Here is a 19,577-nt window from a genome sequence, read left to right as displayed (position 1 = left end):
ACTACAACTTTTCAAGACATGGTATAATAAGCTGTAAATAGAAACAACAGACAACAACAAAAAGTTAATAAGACAGAAAATCAACAAAGAAATATCAGACTTAATCTGCACTATAAAACAAAACAAATGAAACTAACAGATCTTTACAGAACATTTCATCTAATGGCTGCAGAATACACACTCTTTTCCTGAGCACAGGATTCTTCTCAAGGACAGACCACATGTTAGGCCACAAAATAATTCCTAAAACTTTTTTTTTCTTTTTCTTTTTTTGAGACACAATCTCGCTCTGTCTCCCAGGCTGGAGTGTGGTGGTGCGATCTCGCTTCACTTGCAACCTCCGCCTCCCGGGTTCAAGCAATTTTCCTGTCTCAGTCTCCCGAGTAGCTGGGACTACAGGTGCATGCCACCACACCCAGCTAATTTTGTATTTTTAGTAGAGACAGGGTTTCTCCATGTTGACCAAGCTGGTCTCAAACTCCTGACCTCAGGTGATGTGCCCGCCTTGGCCTCCCAAAGTGCTGGGATTACAGGCATGAACCACCACGCCTGGCCCTGTAACTCCTAAAACTTAAAAAAAAAACAAAAAACTGAAATCATATCAGGTATCTTCTCTGACCACCATGGAATAAAACTAGAAATCACAAAGACGAACTTCGGAAATTCTACAAATACATGGAAATTAAGTAATACACTCCTGAATGACCAGTGGGTCAATGAAGGAATTAAGAAGAAAAAATTAAAATGTCTTAAAACAAATGAAAATGGAAACACAACATACCAAAGCCTATGAGATAGAGCAAAAGCAGTACTAAGAGGAAATCTTACAGCAATAAGTGCCTACATCAAAAACATAGAAAAACTTCAAATAAACAAACTAACAATGCATCTTAAATAACCAGAAAAGCAAGAGCAAATGAAACCCAAAATTAGAACAATAACGATCAGAGCAGAAATAAACGAAATTTTAGTGAAAAAAATACAAAAGATCAACAAACAAAAAGTTGGTTTTTGAAAAGATAAACAAAATTGACAAAACTTTGGCCAGACTATGAAAAAGAGAAGACCCAAATAAATAAAATCAAAGATAAAAAAGGAGATATTGCAACCAACACTACCGAAATTCAAAGGATCATTAGAGACTACTATGAGCAACTATATGCCAATAAATTGGAAAACCTAGAAGAAATGGATAAATTCCTAGACATATACAACCTACCAAGATTGAACCATGAAGAAATCCAAAACCCGAACAGACAAGTAACAAGTAACGAGATAAAAGCCATAATAAAAAGTCTCCCAGCAAAGAAATGCCCAGGACCCAATGGTTTCACTGCTGAAATTTACCAAACATTTAAAGAAAAATACCAATCCTATTCAAACTATTCCAAGAAATAGAAGAGAAGGGAATGTTTCCAAACCAATTCTGAAGACAGTATTATCCTGATAAAAACACCAGACAAATAAAGATACATCAAAAAAAGAACACTACAAGCCAATATCCCTGGTGAACACTGATGTAAAAATCCTCAACAAAATCCTAGCAAACCAAATTCAACAAAACATTTAAAAGATTATTCATCATGACCAAGTGGGATTTATCCTAGGGATGCAAAGGTGGTTTGGCATATGCAACGTGTTATCAACCAAATGAAAGATAAAAACCATATGGTCATTTCAACTGATGCTGAAAAAACATTTGATAAAATTCAACATCCCTTCATGATAAAAACTGTCAATAAACTGGGTACAGAAGGAACATATCTCAACATAATAAAAGCCATATACAACAGACCCACACCTAGTATCATATGAACGGAGAAAAACTGAAAGCTTTTCCTCTAAGATCTGGAACACAATAAGGATGCCCACTGTCACCACTGTTATTCAACACAGTACTGGAAGTCCTAGCTAAAGCAATCAGACAAGAGAAAGAAATAAAGGGCATCAAATTGGAAAGGAAGAAGTCAAATTATCCTGGTTTGCAAATGATATGACTTTATATCCGGAAAAAACTAGCCTCCACAAAAAAAAAAAAAAAACAAAAAACAAACAAACAAAAAAACTATTAAGAACTGATAAATTCAGTAAAGTTGCAGGATACAAAATCAACATGCAAAAATCAGTAGCATTTTTATATGCCAACAGTGAACAATCTGAAAAAGGAATCAAGAAAGTAATCCCATTTATAGTAGCTATGAATAAAGTAACTAGGAATAAACTTAATCAAAGTGAAAGATCTCTACAATGAAAACTATAAAACACTGACACCGGAAATGGAAGAAAACAGACACACAAAAATAAAGACACTCTGTGTAGAGACTGGATAAGTCAATATGTTAAAATGTCCACAGTACCCAAAGCAATCTACACAGTCAATGCAATCCCTATCAAAATACCAATGACATTCTTTATAATTTTTTTTAAATCCTAAAGGTTACATGGAACCACAAAAGACCCAGAATAGCCAAAGCCATCCCAAGCAAAAAGAACAAAACTGGAAGAATCACATTATCTGACTTCAAATTATACTACAGAGCCATAGTAACCCAAACAGCATGGTACTGGCATAAAAACAGACACATAGAATAATGAAATAGAATAGAGAATCCAGGAATAAATCCATACATCTACATGAACCCATTTTTGACAAAGGTGCCAAGAACATACATTGAGGAAAAGACAATCTCTTCAGTAAATGGTGCTGGGAAAACTGGATATCCATGAGCAGAAGAATGAAACTAGACACCCCCCCCATATAGAAAAATCGTATCAAAAGGATTAAAGACTTACATCTAAGACCTCAAACTATGAAAACTACTAAAAAACCAACAACATTGGGGAAACTCTCTAGGACATTGATCTGGGCAATGATTTCTTGAGTAATAGCTCAAAAGCACAGAATACCAAAATAAAAATGAACCTATGAGATCACATCAAGTTAAAAAGCTTCTGCACAGCAAAGGAAACAATCAACAAAGTGAAGAGACAGCCCACAGAATGGGAGAAAATACTTGCAAACTACCCATCTGATAAGGAATTAATAACCAGGATATATAAGGAGGTTAAACAATTCAATGGGGGGAAAAAAATCTAGTAATCTCATTAAAAAGTGGGCAAAAGATCTTACTAGACATTCCTTAAAGACACACAAATGGCAAACAGGAACATGAAAACATACTGAATGTCACTGATCATCGGAGAAACACAAATGCAAGTCAAAACTACAATGAGATACCATCACACCCCAATTAAAATGGCTTTTATTCAAAAGTCATGGCTTTTATTCAAAAGTCATGAATGACAAATGCTGGGGAAGATGTAGACAAAAGTAGACCCTTGTACACTGTTGGCGGGAAAGTAAATTAGTACAGCCACTATGGAAAACAGTACAGAGGTCCCTCAAAAAAACTAAAAATAGAACTACCATATGATCCAGCAATCACACTGCTGGGTATACACCCAAAAGAAAGGAAATTAGTCTATCAAAGAGATATCTGCACTCACCATGTTTATTGCAGTACTATTTACAATAGCCAAGACTTGGAATCAACCTAAGTGTCCATCAACAGACAAATGGATAAAGAAAATATAGTCCATATACACAACAGAGTATTCAGCCATAAAAAAGAATGAGATCCTGCCATTTGCAACAACATGGATGGAACTGGAAATCATTACGTTAAGTGAAATAAGCCAGACACAGAAAGATAAATTCATATATTCTCACTCATTTGTGGGAGTTAAAAATTAAAACAATTGAACTCATGAAGATAGAGAGAAGCATGATTACTAGAGGCTGGGAAGGGTGGTGGGGCAGGGGTGCAAACAGGGATGGTTAATGGATACAATATAGTTAATAAAACCTATTATTTGACAGCACAACAGGGTGACTACAGCATTGCATGCCTGTGTCAAAATATCTCAGGTACCCCATAAATATATATACCTACTATGTACCCATAACAATTAAAAATTAGAAAAAAGAATAAGAGAGAGGGGAGGAAGGGACAGAGGGAAAGGAAAGGAGAAGAGAGAGAGAAACAGCCTGGGAAAGAGCCAGAGAGCCCTGCCTGTGCTGAGGGAGTCAGCACTGCTCTGTGAAGCTTGTGTTTTAATTATAAAGGCATGAGACTCTGGATTGTAACATAAAATAGATCATTGCAGTTGTGCCCCAAAGCTTGAAAGCTGCTTAAGTGCATCAGGATGACTAAGGACATACATTCTGGAGCCAGACCACCAGGGTTTAAACCCCAATTCTAGTGAATCAAGCCTTGTATTCCTTAATCCCTCTGTCTCTGTTTCATAATCTAACAATGCAGGGTTGGGGGGTGGGCAGTTAAGTGAAATGACTTGGAGAGTTTATCATAGTGCCTGGAACATATAATAGTAAAAGTCATTCTTTCTCTCACAATTGCCTTATATATTATATATACAATACTAGGTAGTAATGTAATACAGGTCAATTTGACCAAGAAAAATCACAATACATGAAAGACCAAAAGTCTTATATATATATATATACTTAGCAATAGCTACTTTATTAAACAGAAGCTGACTTTACTATTTTTTAGTTTTTTTGGAGTCAAGGGACAAGGTCTTGCTCTGTTGGCCAGGCTGGAGCACAATGGCACGATCACAGGTCATTGCAGCCTCTACCTCCTGGCTCAAGCCATTCTCCCCACCTCGGCCTCCCTCAGAGCCAGTACTATAGGTGTGCATCACAATGCCCAGTTAATTTTTTTTATAGGTGGGGTCTTGCTATGTTGCCCAGGCTCCCGGTCTTAAGTGATCCTCCCATCTTGGCCTCCCAAGTTCTGGGATTACAGGCCTGAGCCGCTGTGCCTGGCCAAAAGATGAACTTAAGGAGAAAAGAGGTAATGCATTTTAGATCCTGGAAGGCTGATGTCTGAAATCATTTGAAAAGCAGCAACAGAAGGTGGCTTTTGAGTCTTGCATCCTGGGGCAAACTGTGGCCTTCTGCATAACTAGCTGGCTGCATGTTGTAAAGTCCTCAGGCTAACGGCAGGTCACCTGGAGTCCAGAAACATGCATGTGATTTGGCTGGGACAACTGTGGGCCAGGAATTAAACTAAGGATGTAACAAGGCAGCCTAGAGGTGGAGCACCCTGAGCAAGGCCTCTGCATGCAGGTGAGGCTGCTGTCCCTCAAAGGCTCTGCGCCCTCTACCTCCCACGAGCTAGGTAACTCGGCACGGGGGAGGGCACCTGCAAATCAGCATTTGTTTCACATGCACACATCACTACATCCTTCTTGGATGTTGGAATAATTATCTCAAGTTTAACAATATATTCCAGAAAGCTCTTTTATTTACAAAAAAAAAAAAAAAACACACACACACACACACAATAAAAAGACAGAAACCCTTAAGTAATTTCACAACTTCTCACAAGGGCTTGCTACATAATAACAGGCAGATATTTTTATATTCATTTTACAGATTAACATATGAAGAGAGGGAGAAATTAAATCACTTGAAAAGAGTAATCCAGCATGTATCAAGTGGTTGAGACCAAAGCCTACCCTTCCACGACTACAGAGGATCCAGGCCCTATTCACATTGCTGGTCTCTCTGCTGGCCAGCTCCTTTGCATTTCCCTTGCTTGAGATTTTTTTTTTTCTTTTTTTTAAGACATGGGGTCTCGCTATGTTGCTTAGGCTGAACGCTGGGGCTCAAGTGATCCTCCTGCCTCAGCCCTCTGAAGCTGGAACTACAGGGAGACCACCCAACATGCCTGACTGGCCAGCTCCTTAGAGTTTAATTTCTCTATGTCAAGAATCACACTCTTAGACACCCAGCAATGTGATTTTCAACATTTCCCTTGAAAAAAGGAATTACTCTCATGCATCTCTCAATTTCAAAGATCAACTTTCTGTAGATATGGAGCCAGTGGAATTGCACTATAAATAGAGTCAAACAAACTTCCCAGGAAGGGTTCCTGCAGAGAGGACAGTGAAAGCCACTCCTTTCCACCAGGTGCCCAAGGCATATGGCAGCAGAGGTTCCTAGGCAGGGCCCAGAGGATAGGCAGGCAGCTCTTAAGTCAGACCCCTCTAGAATCCTAGCAAGGGTCACCTCCTCCACCTACCCCAACCCCACACCATGCTTGTCAGACACATGTAAAGGAAAATAAAGTCTCAGGACCCCCAAACTCCTTACTCGGAAGATAAAGTTAAGCCTGGAGGCTGAGTCATGCTACTTGCCATCCTCTCCCCAAAAGAATCAGTCACTTCACAAGCTTGGGTCAAAGCATTAGATTAGACATTAACCAGCACCCTAAGGAAAGGCGATGGGCTTCAGGCATCTCCAGATGAGTGCTCCTGCAAAGAGGAAGTGCTTGGGGGTGGGGGGGATGCTCTCCCCGACTGCAAATATTAAGAGCACTCCTATGCTGGTGGCAACACACACATCTAGATTCTCCTCTCTCAGAGGGGTAAACAACTGTTTGTGATGGTTTGACCAAGGGTAGGGTTTGGTCTCAGCCACTCGATACATGCCGGATTATTCTTTTCAAGTGATTTAATTTCTCCCTCTCTTCATATGTTAATCTGTAAAGTGAATATAAAAATATCTGCCTGTTATTATGTAGCAAGCCCTTGTGAGAAGTTGCAAAGTTACTTAAGGGTTTCTGTTTTTTGATACCAGATAATTTGACAATACTGAAAAAAGATCTCTATCAGGGCATCTACGTAGCTTTCTTTAGCGTGATGAACAAAAGCAGAAAGGAACTCAAGCTAGATATTTAAGAACCAAGCTCTTCTCCTACACAAAGCAGCCATAAGAATAGAGACTGTAGACTAAAGAGAATAAGGAATTAGGTTTATAGATAACCCAACAACATTATCAATATATAAAGAACAAAGAAAACAGTACATTCAAGTAAAAGCATTCTGTAAGACAAAATGCGGCTCAAACATTTCAGTGTTAGTTATTTTTAGTAAATTTTTATAGCAAAGACAGTATCTTGAAGAATTATGCCCTGGCTACGAGAAATCATTTAATCTTTCATTCAAATAGTCACATGCCAAAAACATGGTACTATAGAGACATGGACAGAATGAGATCATTATAATAAATTCTGAGTAAATTCCAGTGACATTAAAGTTGTACAGATAGTTTTACTAGAAAACAGAAAAGTGGAGAAGATACCTGACTCATAAACCCCCCATAACTGCCTCTTGTGTAAGTCTGTCATTTCACTTGGCTTTTGACTTAATCTGTTTATTATATAGTGATTATACAGTCCATTCAATCAAGTTATCTCCAGTGCTTAAAAAGAGATCATCTACCAGGGCAGAGAATGGTCAAGAATTCAGAATCGCACCTCATCATCTTCAGAGTCGCAACCTCCTCTGACACTGTGGAGACTCCTCACAAACCTCAGCATATGTGAAATTCATTCATGGAACATCCTGTCTAGACATGTTTCTACAGCTTCTAAAGGACTGGAGGGGCAAAGAGAGACCACAGGCACGAGGTCCCGGCCTTGGAGGACTCTTGGCCTGCAAGGGCAGAGGCTCCCGGATCTCCTCTGTGGCTGATCGGCAGGTGCTGACAGCAGCCTGGGCTTGCAGGCCTGGGTATCCTTGTTGACTCCAGCAGATAACTCTCCCTTCTCAAGCCTGCCCCACATTCTGTGTTTCCGCTCCCAGGAAGCAGCACAACCACACATTCAATCCTACAAGCTGGAGATCTATGAATAGGCTGAAATGCCTTCCTCCTGCCCGTCCCTGACATCGAATCAGTCACCTGACCCTACTGAGCCTCCCTTCTACACATCTAACATCTAAATGTCTTTCCAGGCTGGGTGTAGTAGCTCACGCCTGCAATCCCAGCACTTTGGGAGGTTGAGGTGGGTGGATCACTTAAGGTCAGGGGTTTGAGACGAGCCTGGCCAACATGATGAAACCTCGTCTCTACCAAAAATAGGAAAGTTAGCCAGGTGCGGTGGCAGGTGCCTGTAATCCCAGCTACTCAGGAGGCTGAGGCAGGAGAATCACTTGAACCCAGGAGGCAGAGGCTGCAGTGCGCGAAGAGATGCACCACTGCACTCAGGCTGGATAACAGCAAGACTCCGTCTCAAAAATAAATAAATAAATAAAATGCATATCTTTCCAGCCCTCATCTTCCCACCCAACTCGCTCCCTGTTCTGTCCTTCATTCTTTCTCACCTAACTGTGGCCCAAGTCATCTTTCTCAACAGTAAATGTGATTCCATAACTCTCTTAAAATTCCTCCAACCAAAAGCACAAACCACCAAAGAAAAATAACTAAATTCGACTTCATAAAAATAAAAATTAAAGAATTTTGTGCCATAAAGGGCATTATCAAGACAATGAAAAGATAACCCACAGAATGAGAGGAAATATTTGCAAATCATTTATCTGGTAAAGGATTTATATCCAGGGCATAGAAAGAACTCTCCAGCACTCTGGGAGGCTAAAGTGGGAGGGCTGCTTGAGGCCGCAGGGCGTGGGTTCCATGTGTATAAAACATCCAGAAGATGCAAGTCCACAGAGCCAAAACATAGATTTGTGGTTGCCAGGGGCTGGGAGGGAGGTGGTCTTGGAGGGTGACTGCTGTGGGTCAAGATTTCTTTATGGGATGATAAAAATGTTCTAAAATTGATTGTAGTGGTGGTTGCACAATGGTGTGAATATACTAAAACCCACAGACTTATGTGATTTAAATGGATTATATCTCAATAAAAGTTGCTATTTAAAAAAAAAAATTCTTCAGAGACTCCTACTGTCTTAAGGATAAAATCGTTAACTGCTTGGCTGGTGTCTCCTCTGGGCCACTTCCACTAACCACCCTGTGCACTCCAACAAGGACAAACTACCTGCATCACTTCCTTGGTGGCCAGGCTTTCTGGCCTTAGGACCTGCTATTCTCTTCTGGCAGCATTCCCAGAGTCCCCATCCCATACACTCAGGGGTCAACTCACCCCCTCTTCCCTCAAGACTCAAGTTAGAGGTCAAACAAAATAACATTTCTTGATGACTCAGGTTTTCACTGTGAATTTCTCTATTGTATTACAATCAGGTAAAACTCTCCTAGTTCAACAAGGCTTTCAAAGGTGGTTTTCTTCAAAGGGCTTTGGCCTTAAGACAACAGTGACAACTATTAATTAGAGTCTTAGGTCTGCTTTAAGGGTTTTTCTGTCTCTTCTTTGCTTTCAGGTAACTGGGCAGCAGTCTAAATCAGTGATTATAATAAGAGCTCTGGGTACGCTGGCTTACCCCTGTAATCCCAGCACTTTGGGAGGCACTGAGGTGTGGGAGGATCATCTTAAGTTTGAGATCAGCCTTGTCAACAAAGCAAAATCCTGTCTCTATGAAAATAAAAATAAAAAACTAACTGGGCGTGGTGTTGCACACCTGTAATTCCAGCTACTTGGGAAGCTGAGGTGGGAGGATCACTTGAGCCCAGGAATTTGAGACTGCAGAGAGCTATGATCGCACCACTATACTCCAGCCTGGGCAACAGAGCAAGACCATGTCTCAAAAAAAAAAAAAAAAAGAAAAGAAAGAAAAGAAAAACAAAGAGTAAGAGCTCTAACGTCAGACCCAACTTTGAATCCCGGCTTCATTTCATCAATCCATTAGGCTAATAACTTAATCATTCTGTTTGCTCAAATGAAAAAATATTAGACAACAGAATCAACAGCATACAATTAAGATAAATAAGATTAAATGACGGAAAAGCTCTGAGAGTGCTTAGCACATATAAATAGCCCAAAATATTAGTTGCTGTTATTAAAATATAATAAACTTTACTTTTTAAACATATTATAGCAGCCTCTCAATTCTGTTGCAAGTTTCTCTGACATTCATTCATTCATTCATCTGAAAAGTATTTACTGAACACCTAATAGATGGAAGAAACTGCAATGCTAAAATTACATATAGTATAAAAGGAAATAAACTTGGAATGACAGCTTGAGTAAATTTACCATGAGTGATACAGACTGGCTGTCTCCCCACCTAAATCTCATCCTGTATTCCCACATGTTGTTGGGGGGACCCAGTGGGAGGCAATTGAATCAAGGAGGCAGGTCTTTCCTGTGCTGTTCTCCTGATAGCATAAGTCTCAAGAGATCTGATGATTATATAAGGGGGAGTTTCCCTGCACAAGCTCTCTTATCTTGTCTGCTGCCATGTGAGATGTGCCTTTCACCTTCCACCATGATTGTGAGGCATCCCCAGCCAAGTGGAACTGTAAGCTCATTAATCCTTTTTTTCTTTCCAGTCTCAGGTATGTCTTTATCAGCAGCATGAAAACGGGCTAATACAATGAGTAAGAAAGTGGGGTGTTTCTGTTCTGGCATCTAGCTTGGGTACTGCAAAACTCCCTCTGCTCAGTTCTTAGCCCTGTTGTGAATAGACACTGCTGATAATCATCCATAGTTCATTCTTATTGGCCTAAAGTTGAATTATTATTATTTTGGCCAATGCTGCTCCACCAAGGGAGAGGAGGAAATGTTAGTTTATTTACACTTCAGGTATAGTGGAAAAAGGCTGTTGGAAAACTCAAAGATGAGGGTAAACATCTGTATTTCACCTTTAGGAACTCAGAGGCAAGCTTCAGAAGCAGGGGCTGCACCCTGGTAGGGACCTTTCGAAGCAGCAAGGCCCCACGCGAGAACTCGCACTGGAGAGAGAAGTGCTGGGCAACACCAGGCTCACAGACGAGTCCCGAGGCCATGTGAAAGGAAGAGACTGCTTAGGCCTCACCTCACAAAAGGCATTAACGTGACCAGGAGAAAACAAGTCCCTCGGGGGAAAGCAGGGTCAGGCAGGGTTGGGAAGCAGCTCCCTGTGGAGTCCCAGGTAAGAGCAAGGGGTCGGAGCCGCAGGTTCTGTGGATCTGCCCAACTGGCAAGACCACCCTTCCTCAAACTATCTGACTGTCTCCACCAAACTTCTGCCCCTTTTCAAGGGGCTACAAGAACAGAGACCTGGGGGTGTCGGGGGAGGACCTGGCAGACATGCCATGAGCTCCAGGCCACATGCCTGTCACATCCCACATAATAAAGGCTGCACGGGCATTCTGGCTTTGTAGTTTAATCTCCAGAAGATTCTGCTCCTGGTGCTCAACTGGCTCTGCACAGCCAGGCTGAGGCCTGTGGCAATTTTCCCAGGCCACAGCCCCTTGAGCAGAGGCTTACTGGTGCAACATCTGCGGGGCTCTCCCCAACGGCCTCCACAGGGCTCCTCGACTTCCACATCCTCATGGCTTGCCCAGGGGAGCTGGAAAACAGGCTCTGTTGACAGGAGCTGCCGACGGGCCTCCTTCCCAGCATAAAGTCACAGACCTCTGCTCACCAGAGTTGATGTTTGGTGCCAGAGAGTGGGATGCCTTATGTGTGAGCTGAAGATGACTGAAATCTCCATGTTTTCAGCTCAGTAACCTTCCCACGTCTCCAGCAGCAGCCAGTGTCTACTCAGGCAGAAGGTTCCCTCAGCTTTCCTGCAGGGTCCCAAATAGTTTTGCCAGCACATCTGAATCCTCTGAGGGCCAGGGTGGGTCAGGGCATTCCCATGAGTGACCTTGGCTGAGTGACAATAATGTCATTTACTGAGATGTTCCACGGGAACAGGGCCTGAAGTTCCACGGGACAGGGCCTCGCAGAGCTGAATGCCTCACTGAAGACCCCATAACTGAGGCGGAAAGCTTCAGGAGGGACCAGGTAATGGTGAATGGGGTGGGGTCTCTTCAGGCCGAGAAAGCTCCCTGAGTAAACATGACTGCCAGACAGGCACTGGCCCAGCCAGGCCTGGCATGGAGGGAGGGGTGGGAATATGGCTGGATGTGGGGTGCGACTGCGAGTGGAGGTGTGGTGGGAGCTGGGCACTGGGCGAAGCGTGTGGTGCCCCAGGCAGCACCGGAAGGCGCTACATGATCAGATCACTGTGAGTACTTTGTGGGGAAAGGTGAGGGAGTAGAAGCCTGGTGGGGCAAATGCCCATTCCCCACCAAAAGCCACCCCCACCTTGTTTCTTCCTAACAGAATACCAATTTTGTTCCAGAATCAGGCTGCAACTGTGATTCCAAGAGAGGTGGCCTGGGGGCGCTGTGTGACCCAGTTCTCACCAATCAGATGTAAAGGGAAAGCTCTGGGAGGCTCTGGGAAACCCTCTCCCCATAGGACCCAGATGGCCAGGTGACATGCCTGCCCCAAGTCGCCAACAGGTGGACCAAGATGCTTGGCAATGCTGAGCTGTCCTGTACCCCTGGCAGGAGGTCCAGAACCACAGCACTGCCAGACACAGCCTGGGCCTGCATCATGGGCAGCCACAGCCCATCTCCCACCCTTAGGGTCTGGGGTGGAGGGAGTGTCCCCTGGCTCAAGCCACTGACAGGAGGGCAGTTTCTCATATACCAATACATCACCTGGATACTCTTCCAACCCACCTGACTGTTTAAACCAGGTTTCCAGATCTCTTAAGTCCTTTAAGGTGTCTTATTCCAATGTCACAGCTACAGGATCATCTATTTGCCACATATTTCCCTCAAATTCTGGTTCTGCCATCTCTGACCAGTGGCCACTCTAAATCAGTTTGGCTCTAGGACCCACACAGGCAGCACACTAGTCATTTCACCTCTGCTGACTCCCCCAGACCACTCATCCCAAGTGGTTATTTATAATCTCCTTACTCTTCTGGAAGTGGACTGAAGTTTCTGCAGAAAGAACTAAGGATACCAACCTATAAGCTTCAACCTCACGGGAATAAATAGATAATTTTCTTTTAAAACTTCTAGGTTTCAAGCCTAGAAAAGACATTCTAACTTGAAACCAAGATCCCAAACAACTGAAAAAGTAAAAAAGTAAATTAAAGCTGGGTCATGTTATTTTCTGGAAAAACAACAATCCCATACAACTCCATGCTGCTTGCTAGCTAGGGCAGGGATAGGAGTGGTGGCTTTGGGTTCTGTGGAAATCAGACCCGTCCTCAAAGTTGTACAGAAGTATGTCATGTGACTACAGATTAAGCGGCCATCAAAATGCCTAAGGGGTACATCAGAGAAGTTGAAAAAAATAAAGAGATCAGCAAAACAATGAAGAAAAAGAAATGAGAAGAAAAAAAGCCTACAAAATATTGTAGAAATCCTACCAATTTTCCATTTATTGTTTGAGGAAGAAACCTACCTCCTATTTTTAAAAAAGTACTTTTGAAGGCTTTTTATAGGTTCTTTTGATGGTATCTGGGTCACTTGGGTAATCTTAACTGGAAACTTACATAGATTTACAGAATCTATTAGATCATAGGATGGTTTGGCACTACTTTCCCCCTTTGTAAATAGCTTATTGTATCCTTTTTCATAATATTCACCTTCTGCCAAGCATTAGAGTGGATGAATGCACTGCTCATGGAGTATACGTTGTTGCTTGGTGATTAACAGGACAGTTACTCTGATACCTGGTGAAGGCAGCTATATTTGGAAGTTCTCAGCAAAAAGTCAAGTGAAACCATTGAAAACTGAAGAATTAGGATTTACCCCAGGAATGCAAGCATGATTTTACACTAGAGCACCTTAGAAAATCTGTTGTTATAACTTGCCTCATTAACAAGTTAAAGGAGAAAAAAACTTGATTACATAAAAACTATCAGATCACGTCATTAGCTGTAGAAAAAATTCAATCCTCATCCTTTAAAAACAAGACAAGTAGTCAGGCATGGTGGTGCCTGGCTGCAGTCCCAGCTACCCAGAAGGCTGAGGTGGGAGGATCGCTTGAGCCCAGCAGTTCAAGGCTGCAGTGAGCTATAATCACCACTACACTCCAGCCTAAGTGACAAAACGAGAACCTGTCTCTAAAAATAAAACCACCAAACAAAACATCTCTTAGCAAAATACTTGCATAATAAAAGGTATGTACCAAATGCCTACAAAAAACATACATCATGATTAAATGTTAAATGCTTCCCTTGGAATTAGATACGAAACCAGGATCCATCCACCGTCACGCTTCTATTCTACACTGCACAATGTAAAGGGGCCTGCCCAAGGTCATATCATTGCTCACTGGGTAAGTCAAGAGGACCCAGTCCAGCATGTTAGACCCTTCATCATAGTTTTGTGCTAAAACTTCTCCTGTTGTCCTTTGGGCATGAGTCTCTTAAGTATTATCATTTAAATTCATGGTTGTTGGCAGATTAGTTGATAGTCTGTGGTAGAGATACAATAAGTATTAGTCCATTTAGGAGGTCTGTGTTTTGCTTTTTCTACAGTAATGTAAAAGGGTAGGAAGATTAGTATGTTACAAGTCCACTGCAATTACAAATCAGTCAATGTGCACATAAGACAGCACAAAATCACAGACCTAGGGTCTTGATAGATATACAAGAAACCCTATGTGATAGCATGCCCCCATCTTTACCTCAAACTCTCACCTAAAAATACTAGCTACGACCTTTTCCCCTCTTACTATCAGTATTTGATAATTCTAGTTAGCATGCAGTAAGATGTAGGATACATGAATAATAACAGTTTGATTTTAAACATATATGTTGTGCTTTGCACTCTACAGAAAATGCACACACTTCCCTTTAAATTAGATTTAGTTTATTCCAGAAGATTCCAGATTTTATTGCCTCTATTTACCAAAGCTATAATAACTTTAAATGCTTTCACTATCAACCAAGGATAAAAAAAGTTAAATGAACAAAGAATTTTACTCTAGAAACCAAAATGTACAAAAAATAAGACAAAAAAATTAATAAAGATAAAAGCAGAAACAAGTTAATCAGAAACAGATTAACAGTGGAATAGATAAACTAATCCAACTGGTTCTTTGTAATGGAATGTGGACAGACATACTCTACTCTTCTGGATAGGAAGACAAAATATCACAATCATATCAATGCAAGTTTTTATGCATGCTCAAACATGTATAAACTGAGAAAAGGCCTGAAAGGACATATAGCAAAATGTTAGCAGTTTTTCTCCAAGTGGTGAAATTAAAGGTAATACTTTTCTTTTTTGTACTTTTCTGTATTTTTTAAATCCTCTGTAATAAAAATATTTTATGATCAGAAAAAAAGCTATTTTTAAGATGTCAAATTATTTCTCATTGTTATATACATTTAACGTAATGCCAAACTACCAAAAATACAGAGGGACTGATAAAGAACTTCAAGAAGGTGCACATGGGAGACAAAACATTTTGCCAGAGAGTAGTGAGTAATCTTAAAGCAAAAAAAGAATAATCTTACTCCACAAGATATTAAAACCCAATGCAAAGCCTGACTAGTAACCTCTAATGGAATTACTTCCATACTTTCAATAAAATATTTAGAATACAGACAAAAAAATTTAGAATACAGACAAAGAGAGAAACTCCTTAACATGACCCACCACTAAGCTCATCAGATGGCCAAATGTAGAATCAGGCTGCAACAGACTCATCTTAAGACAGATGAAGCAGTGGAGAAAAATCTCCCTGAGAGCTCATGGCATAATTTGCTCCTTGAAACAATGACAACCCCTAAACTAAGGTAGGAAGACGTTTTGAATCCCTCTTGCCAGTAGATTCCTAAATCAGACCCAGAACTTGGAGGAAACAAGAAATAGGAGGCCATCTCTCTGCACCTCTCCAGCACTGCTCTGGGAGGTGGGCAGAATATCATATAATCACCACAATTCTTGCATCAAAAAACAAAATTACAGGCTGATTAAAGTGTTATTTTTTAAAAATGAGAAAAGTTATTTATTTGCTCTTGGGCTATGGAAGATCTTCCCAAGCAAAAAAGGTTAAAAAAATGAAATGATTAAGAGATTTAAATGATATAACAATGTAATACCAAGTGTTGGCAAAGGCTCAGGGTAGCACATGATCTCATGACTGCTAAGATGAATAAACTGGCATAATATTTCTGAAGGGCAATCTGGCTGAATGTGTTGAAAGTCTTTAAAATGTTGACACTCTTTGACTTGGTAAGTCATCGTCTAGGAATTTTTCCTAAATAAACAGTAACATATAAAAAAGTATAATATTGAAAGGCTGGAAAGGCCACAAATGTTTGAAAATACATATATGTTCAACAACAGGAACCTAATAAATATGAAATATTTATATTAAACTAGTATCTGGCCTTTAAAATAATGTTTGAATATTTAATGATAGGAATATGCTGAGAAAAATTTTAATATTTCTAAAATGTTAAATGCAAAAAGAAAGTTAATAACATGTACAGGATTAAACAAATTATAAATTTGTTTAACTTGTATGACACACATACACACACATATATCTGGAAGAAAACACCAAAATAGTGGTAATATTTTGGTGGAAAATTGGGAGTGATTTCATTGTCTGTTACTGGCAGCTAAAAGCATGCTGACAGACTGGCAAACTCCCACTCAATCTTCAGAACTCAGCTCAGTTGCTATTTCTTCCAGGAAGTCCTTCTGTGCTACCCCCAACCCCCATGTTATACCAGGTACCCCTCCTTTGCACTAGACTAGAGCCTGGGCATAGGCTCTATGATATTCTTTATCACTGCATCATACTCTGATTTGACTCTACATCCCCACTACACTTTGAACCGCCCATAATCAGAAATTTGGGTGTTTCCTTTTTGTATCCCCCAATCCCAACCTGTCTGCAATCTAACAGGCCTTCAAGCTGGAATGCTGGCTTCATGAATGAAACAGACTAAGCAAATGCTTCTCTTTGCTCTGTGAATTTAGAGATTAAGGGCAGAAATGTGAACAGGGATGAGCAAATACCAGTAAAGAGCTGTCTCTTCTCACCTTGGCCAGCAGACTGGAAACATGTTTAATTTCACCATTTGCCTTTAGTAATTCTTGTCTGAGCTCACTGCAAGACAGTTCCAGTAGATCTTTCTCCGCTCGGGCTACTTTCAACATTTCTTGAACTTCGCAGCTCTCTGCCGTCTGCTCCACAGCACTGGCCTGTGTGGCTTTCTGCTTCTCACCTTGCAAATGAGACTTCAAAGATCCATTCTCTGTTTTCAGCCTTTCCAAGGTAACTCTACACTCTTCCAAAGTTTTGGCCATCATGTTATTATTATGCCGTTCCAGTTCTAGAAACTCATTCAGTTTTTCATTTTCTTCCTTCAGACGTTTAATCATTTCTAAAGCTCCTTGGTTTTCTTCCTCAACCTTCCGCAAGCTACAGGTCAACTGCTGCTGAATGTTGAGCAGCTTCTCTCTTTCAAAGCGGCCCTGTTCAAGAATACCTGTGCACTTCTGCTCCAGTTCAAAGATTTTTCCTTCCTGAGTGGTGGGCTCTTCATTCTTTACTCGCTCTTGTAAAAGATTCATCAGCTTCTCATTTTCTTGACTTAGCTGCTCTGCCCTCTCTCGATGCTGATGAAAGGATGTCTCTAAAATCGTCTTTTCATCCACCAGCTTCTCATTTTCAGCTGTCAATTCCTGCACCATTTGTTGCTGGTCTGATAATTCTTGTAGAGTAGCCTGTAGTTCTTCTGCAGTGCTATGGTGGTTTTCTTCCATCTTTTGTATCTTCTCTGTGAGGGAAGCCAGGGACAATTCACTTATGTTGTTTGGGGAACTCCCAGCAGTAGAACACTTTGAACTCTTAAAGGGGTTACTGGTGGAGGACAGGGGCCTTGAGGGTGTCTCTGCTGTAATGTGCTCAAAGTCGGAAGCATCTGGCGACAAAGAAGCTTTGGTAACATCGCTACTTGAGGAGCCTGATGTCCGTAATGCATTTCCACATATGTTTTTTTTATACTCGTCAATGTCACTGGACAACTGATTTCCAGTTGGGCTTCTGAAGCTTGACTCTTGAGTTACGGATGTTGGGCAGCTGCTGTCGCCAGTGTGACTTGCTGCCCCTTCTGAATTTGGGGAGTGCTCAAGATAGATCAGTTTCTCCTTCAGGCCCCGGTTTTCTTCCTCTAGATCGGAAAGCTCTTTCTGAAAGTTCTTGTTCTTCTCCTCAAGAGCTCTTATCATGGGTTCTGTGTCACCTGGGGAGACTGATGTTCCATCTATATTTGGGCCCAAAGCATCAGTCCCCTCAGCGCTCAGAGTCCTTTTCTCTTTGCATTTCTTTAGTTCACTTTGAAGCCTGTTAATTTCACTATCTTTTGCTTTGGCTTCTGCCAAAAGTTCCTGAACTCGGGACTCAAGCGCAGCCTTTTCTCCACCTTCATTCTCTTGCCTGGGCTTTGTGGAAGGGGTCCTCAGGTGTTTGGCAGGAGTGGGAGTGTTGGAAGAAGTTGGACTGGACACTGATTTCCTGGGGTTGGAGGGACCACGTGGCACAGACCTCTCTCTTGAGACAGTTACTGAAAATTCCCGTGGTGCTGGAATGCCTGTCCGTTTGGTTGTTGTAAAGGCCCCTTAAAGACAGAAGAAGGAAAAAAAAAAATGAAAAAATGAAGCAAGCACTCTTATAAACAAAACCCAAATGACTGTAAATCACATGGCACAGTGGACAGTGGCTGTCGCTCTTCATCGATTTCCTCCTCCTCTAGCTAATTACCCAGTTCTGACTGGGGTTTCTGTGCTTCCTCCCCACAGCCCTATACTTTGAGTGAGGCTGATTCCAAGCCTGAGCTACTCAGGATGACCCCATCCCCAGCCAGTTGCTGGTTCACGCATGTGCACACAACTCAATTAAGATCAATGTGACAAAGAGAAGGTTTTCCGGGCAAGCTATTAAACATCATGGGACCAGAGTGAGAAAATGTGTAGGTGTGGGAATGGCTGGCAACCACTCTGCCCTCTCAAGAGGAAGGTGGGAATGCAGATGGCAGAGAAGGAAGAAGGAAACTAAACTCTCAATAGCATTGTTGAGTTGCTAAATCAAATCAACTCTGAAGTTTGGCCTATAGCTGGCCTTTCAGTTAGGCAAGCCAGTAAATATCCTTCCTATAAGTCACCTTGAGCTGGGTTTTCTGTAACTTGCAATTGAGTACATCTGCACTGATAATGTTGGCAACTAAACAACGGCCTTTTGACAAAATACAAGTTCTTTGTGAATTTCTCAATAAACACTTTAAAAAACATCATTAACATATTTTGACAGCATAAATTTGATTAGAAATCAGAAGATACAGATAATACTGAGAGATGGATCTGATACAATGACATATCACTTTTGCCATAAGTGGAAATGATGTACTCATTTGTGTACATGGAGAAACAAGAATAAATGAAATAAGAACATACCTATGGTACTTGACATGATATAGACATAATACAGAATACTTGTAACAGGAAATGTAAGGTGTAAATAATTATCTTTTATTTTCATCTGTACTATATCATAGACAATGTAAAAACAATTCTAGGAGTGAAACCCAGACATCAGTCTGCATTGTGCTCTAGAATTGAAACCCATCTCAGATGTTACAGTGTAAATTAAAATCCTGGACTCTTTTTTTTTTTTTTTTTTTACAAACTCAAAGACTATTTGATGAGTTAAGGCTGGCTGCTGTCACTTAAAAAAACTCTACATGCTTTCAGTGAGAGGTGTAACGAAGAGTCCCAGAAGCGGTCATCAACCTGTAGGCCTCTACAGCGTAGGAAGGGCACGAGAGGGAATGTTCCCATA

General features: G+C 41.2%; 1 protein-coding gene across 12 annotated transcripts in view; it reads right to left on the bottom strand.

Annotated features, from left to right (window-relative positions):
- Positions 1-19,577, bottom strand: part of SPECC1 (sperm antigen with calponin homology and coiled-coil domains 1) — a 295,377-nt gene that overhangs the window by 103,854 nt on the left and 171,946 nt on the right. For all 12 annotated transcript variants that reach the window (XM_030828445.1, XM_030828444.1, XM_030828453.1 and 9 more), the window contains one exon: positions 16,781-18,360. In XM_030828445.1, coding sequence (XP_030684305.1) covers positions 16,781-18,360 — 1,580 coding nt within the window. The remainder of the gene's footprint in view (positions 1-16,780; positions 18,361-19,577) is intronic.

This window comes from Nomascus leucogenys, chromosome 14, assembly GCF_006542625.1.
Source record: "Nomascus leucogenys isolate Asia chromosome 14, Asia_NLE_v1, whole genome shotgun sequence".
NCBI classification, from domain to species: domain Eukaryota; kingdom Metazoa; phylum Chordata; class Mammalia; order Primates; family Hylobatidae; genus Nomascus; species Nomascus leucogenys.
This window is presented reverse-complemented; position numbering and strand designations above follow the sequence as displayed.